This window comes from Protopterus annectens, chromosome 10.part0 (genome assembly GCF_019279795.1).
Source record: "Protopterus annectens isolate FY-2018-M chromosome 10.part0, PAN1.0, whole genome shotgun sequence".
NCBI classification, from domain to species: Eukaryota; Metazoa; Chordata; order Ceratodontiformes; family Protopteridae; genus Protopterus; species Protopterus annectens.
Window position 1 is genome coordinate 376,108,176 of NC_056744.1, and position 14,792 is coordinate 376,122,967.

At 39.6% G+C, this 14,792-nt stretch overlaps 1 protein-coding gene across 1 annotated transcript in view; it reads left to right on the forward strand.

The window, feature by feature from the left end:
- RGL1 (ral guanine nucleotide dissociation stimulator like 1) overlaps positions 1-14,792 on the forward strand; it is a gene marked incomplete in the record, with an annotated part of 287,380 nt that overhangs the window by 168,859 nt on the left and 103,729 nt on the right. Inside the window, 1 exon segment of the mRNA XM_044085296.1 lies at positions 4,329-4,406. Coding sequence (XP_043941231.1) covers positions 4,329-4,406 — 78 coding nt within the window.

Consider the following 14,792-nt stretch of genomic DNA (forward strand, 5'->3'; position numbering starts at 1 on the left):
GGAACCCTCCCACACAGATAAAACTGACAGCATGCAAAGCCAATAAGGTAGCACGGTGTGGGCTTGGCATTCTGCAGGACTAGTAAAGTCATTAATTTCAGTAACCTACTACTGCTGTGTTCAGCAGCTGGAAAACAGATGTTTGATTCATCTCAAAAGTTTTTTTTCCCCATAAATTACATTAATTCCACCCTAGGGTTACCACTTTTTCAAATGCTCAAAGTGAGACTTTTTTTTTTTTTTTTTAGAAACGTGAGATTTTGCAGGACAAAACATACCCATGGCTTGCCCAAAGCTCATTGGCCAGGGCATCAGGAAACTTCCCCTTCTCTTTTCAATAGGTGCTGTCAGATCTTTTACATCCATCTGAGCTGCCACCAACTCAGGCAGATGGGGGCCTCTGTTTAAACTCTAATCCAAAGGGCGACACATGCGGGAGTCAAGCACCCCTCCCCCTTTATGCTGCACTGCATTTTTTTTTTTTGAAGGACACAACAGGCCAAATAAGGACTGTACTCCACAAAGAGGGATGAGTGGTAACCCTATATCCTGTTTTTATACTACTTGGTGGTGTTGTCGTAAGATATGAAACTAGCGGGTTTAGGTCCTTATTGTGGGTAGTGGGGTTTGACAGGGAAATGACGACTTGTGTTTTCTACTAAATGACAAAAAGGCAGCAGCTTGACTAATGTCAACAAATGTATAACTATAGGAAGATATGTAGAAGAGAGAGATAGCTTTCTTATGTAAAAGCTCAGAATCGTATCCACCTGGTGAGAAGCTTTAATGTGAATTTCCATGCAGTCTATTATTGGGATCTAATCATATCAATGTCAGTATTCTGTAACCTTCCGTCCATGGTTGGTGCAATGTAAAAAAAAAAAAAAAATTCCTTTTCGAGGTTTACAGCATGCAATAAAACAAAATGATTTTGTTAACTGGGTTAATCCCACACCAAACCCAATGTCCTGCTTCATGGGAGACCCAGCAAGAAAGTAGCTCCACATTACAAACCTAGGAAGCAGTCTTGTTAAGAAGTAGTCTTTGAGAGGCAAGAGGAGAGTCTTCTGTCGAGAGAAGACCCTTATGGATACAGAGAAAACATACAATCAAGAAGTATCTGGAGAGCAGGATCGAACCCTGCACCCTAGAGAAGAGAGCAGCATTAACCACGAGTTACCCAGTGTAGTGCATTGATTTTCATTTTGTTTTACTTTGCTTTTCTGAAGGTTTTTTTTTTTTTTTTTTACCTGCTTTAGTTAGATGGTGGTAAGCACCCCATGACACAAAGAGCATCGTTAGCAATCACCCCTTTACGTCATTATGGCTCTAACTGAAATTTCAGGTCACATCTAATTTACTCTGGATGGTCTGGGTGTGACTTGATGGTTTTACTTTGTTTAATGTAAGGTCATCCAACTGTAGAGTGACATGTCTGATGAAAACACACACGCATTTATAGCAGACATGTAAGCAGAGGGATTTTTTTGATGTGATGGCTTTATGCTGTTCTTGTGCTGTCTACTTTTGTGTAAATTACCAGAGCAACACAGATACTCCAGTTGTATTTACTGAGCTGGCAGTTTAATGCTGAGGATTTAAGGCTTGTGAGCTGTTAATTAACTTCTTTAGTCGTGGGTTTGCTTCCCTCAGTCTCCATTTTCCCACTTTGTAAGTCTGAACAAGTCACGTGACCACATAGTACTAGTGAACTCTGAAAAGAAACGTGTGTGTGTGTGTGTGTGTGTGTGTGTGTGTGTGTGTGTGTGTGTGTGTGTGTGTGTGTGTGTGCGTGCATGTGTATGTGTGATTTTAGTGCATTTATGTGGTTAATAAATATGTTTCATTCTTATTACAGACTCTGGTTTGTAACTGTGAGGTGGGAATCAGGGTGACTCTGGGATTAACTGTAATGGAAAATTTAGTGGCCTAACTGCAGAGTCCGTTAAGATTCACTGTTCCATGAAAAGTGGGGATAAAACAGATATGATATTTCACAGCTAGAAGTTAAATCTTGATTAACATGAAATGTTGCTGAATACCCCAGTCTTTAAAAATAAAAAGTTGCCTGTTTGTAGGGTATCGTGAACTTTAGTTTGGTGTTGGAGAGAGAGCCACACTTCGGGTACTGTGGATGTATTTTTCAAGCCTTCAAAAGTCGTTTCAGTCCGTCACTTGTTATTATCCATTAAGTTATATAAAACTTGTATTATTTAGTGTTATTCACTAAATGTGGTGGAAAAAGTTAAAAGCAGTCAAACACTATGTGAAACAACATTTCACCCGTAGAAATAGTAAGTGTTTTGAATCAGGAGATAAAATAAGGTAGCGGTGTCTTTCGGTGCCTCTTTAAAGTTCTGTTCTTATTCCAAAATTGACAGCACTGGAAAAGACCAGGGTTTTTGGTAGTTTCTTTTGTAGCTCAGGGTGTTTTTTCAACTTAGACATGTAAACAAAAAAAAAAAAAATGTTAAGAGTTAAGGAACCGGACTTCTCAATCTGTAGAGTTCTGAATGCAAAAGTGACTTTCGCCTTCCATTTAAAGTTGCATTTAACATAGTCATAAGGGCACACAGTCTTCAAGAACTGCACAGAAAGACTGGAGTTGATTTGACAGTTATAAATCATTTTAATGTGACACCATTGCAGTCTATCTGGCTCTTTAATGGAGTCAACCTAGTAAATTAAGCTATGTGGTTTAAATCAGTCACTGTAGATTAGATTAAGTTATGAAATGAGCAAAGTAGGCACTTTCTAGAGTCCTCCTCCCCCCACATACACATGATTTGACAAGTAAGAGATCTCTTGAAATGTAAGAACCTCCCGGGAGTCAGGAGTAAGTGGCCAGCCCCTTAGCACATGTGGTTTGTGTGTTTTACAGCTTCATTTCATAGTGGCATTTGCTGTTTCTTTTTCTGTCTGACTTGTTTAGTGTAGAAATCCATCTTAATTCATGAATGCAGATAAACTACATATCAGGAGATGCAGTTTTATTCCCATTTTCACGTGAACAAAGGTCCCGCTTAGGTTACAGAATTAATCTTGACCATGTTTAGTTTCACAATTGGGTCTAGGCCGGTTTTATTTTTACCTTCTTTATATCACGTATCCATATCGACCTTCATACGTGCAGAGCTTCTTCTCTTCACTTTGCTCCTCCTTATGGAACAATACCGCCATACCCTTCATTAGGGAGTGGAACAATTTGGATAGGGTACAGTGCGCTTTACATATCTGTATAGTTAAGTAACTGATCCCCTGTTAGAAGGGTAGGCCTATGCAAAATGAGGAATAAGCCTGTAGCGTTCGAAAGACATGCATGTGTAAATGGGCGTGCCTTTGTTGAAGGTTGGGCGTCGAGCTGGCACCTCGGCGTTTCATAAAAAAATTTACTGCCAATCATTAGCGGACTGGAGTTCCGCTGTGGCGACCCCTTACCGGGAAATAGCCGAAAGACAAACAACAACAATCTGTCAGAAGTCAAGTTCTTTGTATCTTTGGTGCAGGTCAGTTTTTACACGTATGCATATCTGAGCATTTTGGTGCATTTCATTATACTCACACACGTATATGCAAGCATGGTAGGAGGTCAAAATCATTAGTGTTAGACTATGCAATAATCAAAAAAGAATTAATTGAAAGTCAAGCAGCAGAATTCAGTTTTTATCTGTGTGGAGTTCAAGCCCCCTTGCACATCCCACACTCGCTGATATACACTCACTTAAACATTGCACTACAGTGTGGAAAGGGCAAATTCCCAATCCCAGCTGTACCACAGTCTTGGTAAAGGCCAGCAATTGGAGGTACCTGCATATTTGTCTTTGCTTATTTCAACCACCTGGCAGGTCGACCACATGAATGACACACATATATGTTTATGTGAATGTGTGTGTATTAATGTGTGTGTGTGTGTGTATGTATATGTGTGTGTGTGTATATATATATATATATATATATATATATATATATATATATATATATATATATATATATATATATATACACATATACATATACATGCATGTATGTATGTAGTATTTTAGAGTACACAGTCTGGCCATGCTTTTAAAGGAAACTGCAGTATCCTCACAAAGCTGGGAGAATGTGGACCATGTTTAGTGTTGAACTCTGGAGTTAGTAGGCATTAACTGTAATCAGTAAGCTATACTATGCTGCTTTAAGAACGTTTACTTGCATATCTTTTAATGTTTTTGCTTAACAGCATCAGTCTTCTACATGATTTTCTTTGGACAGATTTTTCCAATTTTTTGTACCGACAGTGTTTAAATGTATTAGGTGGTGAATGCATGAACTCCTTTGTTTTGCAGATTTGGAAGTCAAGATGCCTTGAGCTGTGATAGCAGAGATGACCACAACATGTCAGAGTCAAAGAATGTGCTCAGAAAGTAAGTATAAGGGTTGTTTTGGCCCGTCTTGTGCGTGTGCATAGCCAGGAATGACAGGCAAAGTGAGAAGGTTTACTTTTCCTTAAAAGATGCACACACCCCACACCTCTACTTCATAACATGATATAACAGATGAAGTCCTGGATGTGAGGAGTTATGTTTGCTTTTTTTCAGGTTTACATCGAAGCTTTTACATGTGGCCTCTTACTGTCACTGTTGTATGCTACGGTTTGTTGTTCAGCTCTATGTTGGATTATTTATCACCTGTGCAGTTGTAATTATTTACTTTACTCACCCCTGATTCATACTTCAAGATGTATGCATAAATACCTACTGTACCTGCCTAGCTGTCTGACATGATGAAGTAGATGAATGTTGAGAACCTCATGAAATCCCTAGATGTACAAATTTTGAGGTGTGCCTCAGGCTTGGGACTGTACCAAAATAGTTATTGACAACCAGTGATGCAGAAAACAGAAATCAGAAGTAATTGTAGCAGGCTCTGTTCTATTAGTGCAGAACACTGACTTGACAGTATGCTACCAGCTAATTTAAGTTTTACGTTTTACTGTAACCTCATGAGTGTTGTTTGAATTCAGTGCGTGATTATAGTTCAATATATCTGTTCAAATGGATATCCTCTGTAAGCAGATTCATTCAAGCGTCAGCTCCCACAGTGGTTTAATGTTGTTTTGACTACAGCTGTGTGAACCATGTTTCAGCCTTACTGTTTTGTTTCTGTCTTCCTCAGTGATGTGCAACCATGGAATTAGCATATGTACGTAAAGGATGGGAGCAATGTTTTCCACAAGGGGGGAGGGGACTTGCCCATGCAAAAAAAAAAAAAATTAAATATTTTAGTGATTTCCCCAAATGTTCTGCAGGTTTGCATTAAGAGAATTTACCTCAAACAGTATGCCCGCCCCAGTCTGATCAACTGTGGCCGAATTCTGTTTGTATTTCTGTTTTGTTCACCCCTGTAATGTGCTACTGTCTTTTTTTGCAAGTAACTCACAGACTGCAGCGAAGGCAGAAGTGTATGGTTAGAAGTGTAACACCACAGATTTGGTGCAAAAGCAACGTTAAATATATAAGTTATGTGTATGTATGTGTGTATAGAATATGGTAGGGAGAACTGTAAGGAGAAAATGGAATAAGATACAGCGAGTTCTGATAGCTTGGTGGTACGTTAGTGGTTATTTATAAAGATTGTGGAGGCTGGCAGCTGGCAGATGAGCATTTTAATTTCATTTTGTATACTAAGTCCATATGGTACTGCAGGCAGTTCTATCTTGTCCTGTGTGCACAGTGTTTAGTGATTGTAGCATGTCAGTAGAAGGGTGAAAAGCATTACAGAAATTTTAAAGTAAGTCTACAGGACTCAAAGTGCAGGTGGGTAGTGTCTTTGAGTAATAAAGGACATGTTTAAAATGCTGAGAGTGAACAGGTCAAGAATAATGTAATGAAATTTTTTCTCAGAGAAGGCTGTGTAGATGTATGATGCAGCCATCTAGAAAAGAAGTTGTGTATTCAGAAATGGTGACTGAATTGCATGTGACAGAATGTAGAGAAAATCATTTGTGTGTGTGTGTGTGTGTGTGTGTGTGTGTGTGTGTGTGTGTGTGTGTGTGTGTGTGTGTGTGTGTGCGCACACTGTCATTGGAAAGTATGTCCAGTAGAATAGGAATATAGGCAGCCTGGGTGAATTGAGGTGAGCAAGGGTCTCAGCTGCTGTTTCTGCTGATGATGAGATTTGTCGGGTTATTTGTCCTGTTTGCATCTATCATGAAAACCTGATTTTGGGTGTCAGCATTTTTATAATGTGCTAGTACAACTAGAGGTCATTGCTTTAGGAACAGCTGTAAAGTGAAGGTTAATGGATTAATTTCTTCTCATTAGTTTTCTGATTCCATGAAGATATTCTGCATAAATCTTAGAAAGTGCCAAGAGGTGTGCAAATTGAGTGTCTTAATTTTTCTAAGATTTCCCATGGGTGCCAGGAGTTCTATAACTACTACCACTTGGCTTTCTAGAGTTACACTTCACATGTAGTGGGTACTTAAGCAACACAAATTGTCTTATGTTTCACATTTAGGGCATGTTTTATTCATTATTTATGTTGACCACTTTTATCATCAATTATTCATGCCTCCCAACTGTCATTTGCCTCTCTTCACTTCCAGTCTGTCCCCCCCAGCTTTTTATGCATTTTAATCAAATTTACTTGTAGAGCTTTACAATGTCATGCAAAGTGGCCAGGCCTTATAGTAGTACCATGTCTGTTGCTACCTAATGGCTGCTTTATGAACCTGTGAGACATCAGTTTTCTGACTCCAACTTATCCTTTGGATTGCCTACAGATGATGCACAGTGTTGAGTGCTGTCACATACATTTCTAGTACAGTCTGCATGGTGATGTCGCCTTCTGCGTACACTCTAGCCATGGGAAGATTTGTGATACCACTTCTGTACTCCACAGCTTACCCTTTTACCTCTTCAGTAGCATCTTCTTTCCCTGCCTGACTACAATCACCCATGACGCACAATGGCTGATTGTGACAACAAAAGCTGGGATTATTGTATTGTATTAACTATCTGCATCATTGTACACAGTTACTGTAAACTGCCATCTTCACTAGTCTAGTTGGTTGCACTCTTTGATGTCTATATTTAAGGTGCATGTTATTTTTTTGTTTGACATCACTATATGCCATCATGGACTGAGCGGTCTTGTTGCATATAATGAGTCATTACCCTGTCCCCCTTACCCACGTCTTATCAAACTCTCTTCTTTAGCCATCATAACTCCTATCTCTAACTAGTGTGACTACAGTAAGCATATTTCCCAAGGAAGCAGTGAAAATAAGTGTGTTTATTGTGTAGGTCCTCACCATCAACCTGAACCTTTTGAAATCTATGCAAAGTTTAGTAAGACTATACTAAACAGGTAGAGGAATCGACTTTGCACTTGACTTCAGATTATGTACAATTCCCAGCAGGAGTCTCTTTCTAGACACATCTCAACAGTTCTTTCTGGTGGTGCTAAACATAAGGACAGCCTCCCCTTTTCTTATGAGTCTACATTATTAAAATTAAAGCCATGTCTTTGTCCAAGTATCAGTAATAGGAGTCTTCACCTGACAGCTGATTTTATGGTTGTAGTAATGAGCTTCATGTCAGTAGAAGCCTTGCCAGCAAGAAGTGCCCACATCCTGGCTTTGGAACCTTTGCTTTTTCTCCAGTCAGGCAACCTCCTACCCTTCCAGCAATTGACTCTTCATAATTGATCAGGGTTGTTGAGGTTCTCCAAAAGGGGTAGAGGGCTTCTTCATCTTAGTTTGTGAATCAGCCTTCCAATGCAGTGTTACCATACAGAGATCACGGACAGCCTAGAGGGGACCATAAAGTACATGACTCCTAAAGCATATTCACACCACAGATGAAACTGCAGAATGTCTGCAGGACTCCTCCTCCTCCTGCTTGGTCTCACCTTTCATTGACATTTATTTATTTTATTTATTTTTATTTTACATTTGTTGACCGGGCTAGTCTAACTGGATATATGTCAATTTTCAGTAGAGGTCCGGGGAGATAAGCTCCGAGGAAACAAACAAAATCACATATACAAAACTTAATGTATACAGTGAACATTGCAGGTGCAGTACAGAGAATAATCAAAGAGGTCATTCGTTCATAACATAGTGCAAATATACAGATACAATTAGTACAATACAAAATGTAGTTGCAATACATCATAAAGAAAAATATGGCAGCTGAATTATACAATATTAGTATACAAGTACTCATAAAGAAAAAGTAGGAGCTGAAATTATACAATATATTAGTAAAAGTCGTCTCCTTAATGAGATTCTGAAGATGTAAGTAATAGTATAGAAGGACAAGGTAAGTTGTTGAGGAGGGTAGGTTGAACCAAGTAAGAAGAGTTAGTTGATCAGTCAGGTTTAGTACAGGGGCACAACCAGTGTGCTCTGAGGAAAAGACATCACTGGAAATATGGTAAAGAAAGAACTTGTTCACTGCAGAGAGACATTTGAGAAAGTCATATTGGATTTATGGACTTGTATCTGATTGTACTACATGGATGGAAGATGGTTAAGTCAGATGTGACTATTTCTGTAGCTTTGTTGGGGAGGAATTCTGCTCCTTAAATCACAATGTCTCCAGCCCCCTGACAAGAACTCTAGCAGAAGTTCATCATCTTAGATTGTAACCCAATCTCATGGTACAGGTTATGTGTAATGTTCTAGAAAGAGTTGTGGCAGCAGGGAATTCTGCCCTAGCCTAAGACCAGCACTCCTGCCCCTACCCTTAGCCCAGCATTTCTGGCTGTGTTTTATTTCTTTTGCTAATGATTCCAAGCCAGCATTTATGGATGCAGGCTTTAAGGGGTGCTCACTCTTCATACTGAAATACCATTCAGCCAATGCGGAGGTGTTTCATTCTCTCCTGTGTTTCCTTTATTGGACACAAAGAACCAGACAAGGTCATTTTCCACTCCACCCTGTGCTGCCCACACTAACAGGGAGGTAGATTTTGTCAGTCACCATCACCCATGTGACAGCAATGCAACTCTCCCAATGACCATGGAAGGCAGTGTTACCATACAGAGATTATGGACACCCTAGAGGGAACCACAAAGTTCCTGACCCCTGCTTTCTCTTACTGGAGGAATTTGAGGTGGGGTGCTCATTCAACTTCCTTTGTGGTGCAGAATATCCAGGGAAAGGCAGATAATACAGATTGTCACTAGCATATACTTCAGTCTGTTCACGTCCAGGTGAAAATGCCCATCTTACCCTTGTTGGACTTGTCACCCCATCTGATGATGTAGGTGGAGAAAAAGGTGCAACAGCTTCCCACTGAAAAAAACATCCAGGGAGTACCAAAAAGCCAGGGACGATAAGTATATTATTCTAGATTCTGTTTGTGTCTCACAAAAGCAAAGGTCCTCAGTCCCACTCTGGATATTAATGTCCTAATCCCCTTTATTCCCAAAGAGTCCTTTCACAGAGTGACTATGTACTCCAGCCTTCTGAGTTTATCAAGGCATTTGCTTTTCTGGATGGTTAGCAGCTAGTATTGCATACCAGAAACATGTTCATCCTGTACACAGATCTCATGTGCAGATGGTTCCCCTAAATGGCAGTTGCATTCAGTTCAGATGAAGTTACAGATCTAATCAACATGGGGCATTTTATGTACTGGAACCACAATCAGTACTATGATCCTCAAGATCCCTCAGTGTTTAAGGTACCCTACCCCTGCAGTGCTTGTTGTATCCTACCCAAGCTGCATGTGAGACTTTTGCAGTGGATGTTCTGATATCATTGCTGTTATCACAGGGATTCTGTGCAATATCTGACAAAAGTTATCCTATTTCAACAGTTTGCTTTGGTGGCTTGAGCTGAGCAGCCATCTTCAAAGCAGCCCCTTTGTCATTCCAATACTTTCAGCCACTGTCACTGCAGATGCCTCTTCTGTAGGAAGGGGGGTGTATTTCAGTGGGCAAGCTGTGAAGTGCATGTGATCGTTCTAGAAGTTTTCCTTGTTCGGCAGTAACGTGGAGATGAAGGCAGTCTTGCAAATCCTCCAGACACATTACGGTGCCCCTCCAGCATTCTGTTATTTATTTAATTAATTGGACTACATAATTGCAGTCTATTACTTCAACAAACAAGGTAGAACGAGGTCCTAGGCACTGTTCCAGGAGACAGGAAAAACATGAAAGGGCAACCACAGTCCATTGTTTTCTAGGTGGCACACACGTTCCTGGAATTCTTGTCTGTCTTACAGACAGAGACTGCTTTGTCCTCTTAATGGCCCATGAGTGGCCACTCAGTTTAGCTATTTTCAGGGTATTGTTTCTGGCAAGGTGACTCCCGATCTGTGATCTATTTGCATCTCCCACCAATGCCAAGTGTCAGAGATTTGTATTTCTCATCTGCCCCCCTAATAGACAGTGCAGGGATATATTAGTCCAATGTCTGCCTCATGGTTTGCATTGTTTCTCCCATTTTGCTTTGATGTGTATATTCATATTGAAAGCTTGCTCTCATAGGGCTAGGGTCATTGTAGCGACTACATTCTGGCCAGTCAGGTGTGGTTTCTACTCTTGCAGAAATTTCAAGTAGAACCTGTTCCTAGGTCGATTCTCAAGACGACTGTGATGTCTCACTTTTCATGGAGGGTACACCGGAACTTACCAGCTCCGAGAGTAATAGTGTGGCTGCTACATTTCCATTAGAATCCAGAGGTCAGTCATTTTCAGGCAGGATAGTTTATACATTCTGCCATACCTCTCAACTGTACAGATTTTTGTCTCATATTTTTGGTCTGTTTTTCATAAAATTGTGGTTGTTTGACAAATTATTGGCAAGTAATTAAAGACTGATGACAGAAAATAATGATGGAGATTTGAGTTAGACTTCATACCCTTCAGAAAATTCATGCTAAAGCAAGGCCTGTTATTCTATCAACTTTCTAAGTTTATAAGAGCAATATTTAAAAATTGTCCCTATTTTTGGGCCTTTGTCTCACCATTATTTATGGCTGTGTTCAGATTCATTGTTCTTAGAGGTTGAGAGGTATGAATTTGCTACCTTCTTGGAAGTATTCCACTTGGTAAATAAATAAATACACAGACAAGTAGAGGATATTCGCATTCTGCGATGCAGAGCATAGCACTGTCCCTTTCTTAGCTCCTATGTAAAGTCCTGCGGGATTTATTGGAGCTAAATTATTTGACAGCCAAGAAGCACCTTCTGCTGTATCTTGACTTCTACAGTGTGTAGAATGTGTCCTCTTTAGCTTTTGTTAGTCTACAATGTCATAATGAGAGATGTTTTTGTGTCCGCCTGTCAGAGACCCCCATGTTCCCATGGAATCTGTGTTTTGCTCTGGAAACCCTTCCTCTATTTGAACCAGCTTCCTCAGCAGAATTAAGTTTTTGACATGGAAAACACTTAGGAAACTGGTACTTACTAGAAGAGTTTCTGAATTCCAGGCCTCGCACTGGAGCTCTCCTTATCTAGTCTTTTAGAGGAAGAGGTTTTCATTGTTCTTTATGCCAAAGGCTGCAAGTCAGTAAAATCTCAGTCACTGTGCTGAGTTTATTATTCTGTGTAGAAAATATTGTAACTGAGGGAAATATCTATTATATTGTATGGATGTCCACAAACAACTTGGGTACCATGTAGACAGAACCAACAATTGTGGAAAGCTAGCCTGCTTGTTTCTTTTGCTTCCCAGAAAATAAGGTAACAGGTGAATAAACTTTTTGAATTTGCTGTCAACTTCAGTATCCTTTATTTACCAAAAGAACTAGAAAGAATTGCCGCGATGGTGCAGCGGTAGCGTTGTCGCCTCACAGCAAGAGGTTTTTCTGTTCGATTCTCTGCTGGAGCGCCTTCTGTGTGGAGTCTGCATGTCCACCCTGTGGTTGAGTGGCGTTCGAAAGACATATATAGGGCGTACCTTCGTTGAAGGTTGGGCATCGAGCTGGCACCTCAGCACTGTAAAAATCTACTGCCAATCATTAGCAGACCAGAGTTCCGCTGTGGCGACCCCTAACTGGGAAAAATCTGAAAGAAGAAGACTAGAAAGAATTGCAATGTTTACTTAAATTGAATTCTACCAGATCTGAGTCCACTTCTGTGGCGTTTTTCTGCACTGCATCATTTACTCCAGAGCATTTCCAACTTGGTCCTCACCAAGTAACTTTGCTAAACCCTAAAAACTGGGCAGTTGCTCCAGTTTTTCCTGTGGGACTGCTATAATTAAGGCTATTACTCCCATAGACCAGAGTTTTTACTAAGGACTCTGTTTTAAAGGTTAACACGACTGAAGTCTCCTTAAGCAATTGTGAACTTGTGTGTTTACCATAACACTTGCACTGCTAACCCCCCTCCCTGCCTTCCCCCCTGTTTGAACAGGGACCAGGATATCTTTTGAAACTGAAGATGCAGCAGTTGCCCAGGAAAATACCATCCAGTGAGGTGAGTAGCTATGTAAAGATAAGTCACAGGAGTTAGACTGAATTCTTCAAGCAGAATTAATCTAGGGTATGTGCATATATTCCATTTATAAACCTTCTGAGACATAGTTTCTGGATATTTTTTGTGTTATTTTGCCACTGTGTTTTCCTTTTTGGCAATAAAAATGTATGCTAAGTTGTAAATGACTAAGTACTACATATTTTTGAGTGCTGATTGTTTGTGAGATTACAGTGGTTTCTGATTCCAGTGCTTCATAACCATAAGGGCTTTCCTCCTCTTCCTCGAGAGTTGTGTTGAGTTGCACATATCTTATTCTCCTAAGTGCTTAATGGTCTGACCTGTAGCAGTAAGGAGCATTTATTCTGATGTAAATACATCCAGCATGTGTCACAGACTGGGCTTAGCTGACTTGGGGTCAGGGGTCACTGTGCTGTTGCTCTGGTGTCCTGTATCTGTTTCTGAAATTTCAGATAGGGCGGGGGTGAGTTCACTCGGAGGTTCTTTTCATTTTACTTTTTTATTAAACTGCAGCTGGGATTGAGCTGACATGCAGGCTTTCTTTCCAAGACAGCTTTACTGCAGATTAAAATGAAACAGATTGCAATCCAGCAGGACACAGGCTGTTTGCTTAATGTTTTTTTTTTTTTTTCTGCTGACAGAGATGGTTTGTGGGTAAAATGCAGCATGCCGTGGCTATAAACGTTTTTTACTTTCTACAGTCCTAGTCTTTGCAAATATGAACTTTTGCACTTGAAATGGATTTCTTCATTCTTTTGATTAAACAAATAAAATCATGCAAAGGGGACAATGATCTCAAAGGCTGTGGATGAACAAAGTCTAGTATTATTGGTTAAAAGGCTTTGAGTGGGTGAGCATCTGAGTTCAGGAAGTAGTTTGTCTGATTTTTTTTTCTTTTGAGCTAGAGCACAGCTTACTTTCTCAACAGTGTGCTCTGGACTCTTAGAATGTCCCTTGGGGATATCTGGCCTGTTATCCCTTGATGTTATAAGATACGTCTGCCTGTGTGTATATGCTCACTTATCTTGTATTTTTTTTTCTTGTTACTTTTTACTCTAAGCCATAATTTTTATTCATAAAAAATGTTGTACCCTAGTACTGTTATCCTGAATGAACAGAATAAAATTATAAAGTACAAATAAATCCTTGAAAATGCAAAAATACCAGGAGTGTATGAGGGGTAGGCACACAATAAGCATTATGGTGTAAGACACTTTTTGCATGGCCTCTGGCTTCTCTGCTAATTGTGAAACTGGTTCCTACCCTTCATCATCAGATACTCTGCATATATATATATATATGAATAGCTCTCTCTTGCATACATGCACGTGTGTGTGCGCACACACACACACACGCATATTTATGTATGGGGTAATCAATGTATTTGGTCGACTTGCAATTTGTTAAACACATTTTGTCTGATCCCAGTTTGTCAACCACACAGAAGTGACTAAACAGGACTTGCTCAACCATGGGTCAGCCAAGGGTACATGTTCATCTGATTCAGCAATGCTTTAATTCCTAAAATGGCTCAACAAAAGTGAAATGACAATTGTGGAGTTAATTTTAAACTGATAAAGTCATGTACACACAGACAGGTACACACACACACAAAAAAACTACATATGTGTGGATATATCTATGTGTGTATAACAGTTATTCTGCAAATGTGAAGTACACAGCTGGAATAGTCGGTCTGTTTTTTGTATCTTTTGATGTGATTGCCTTGACAGTTTTTATTGTTTTCATGTTATTTCTGGCACAGTGGTGCAGTGAACAGTTCAGTTGTTATTTGAAAATTGGCATTTTCCCCTCAGTATGTGTATGCATATAAATGTATATGTATATATATATATATATATATATATATATATATATATATATATATATATGTGTGTGTGTGTTTGTGTGTGTGCCCCCCACACCCCCCTACTTTATTATTCTAACTCCGAGATCGCACAAATACACACACACAAGGCAAACTCACACCCACACATTACAGTCCCTCACACACACACACCACAGTTACAACACACACTACACCCCTCACAAACACACTTACACACACATACTTACCTGAACCGCAACACCAGAAGCGCTAACGCAAAATCCCTTAACATCGGGATTCTGCATTTCGCGCTTCTGGTCTTACGGTAATGTGGGGTTATGGTCATCTGGTCTCTGTATCTTCAGCGTCAGGATTTTGAGCGTTCGGTAATCCGTAGTGATTATATATATATATATATATATATATATATATATATATATATATATATATATATAGTGTGTGTGTGTGTGTGTGTGTGTATATATATATATATATATATATATATATATATATATATGTGTGTGT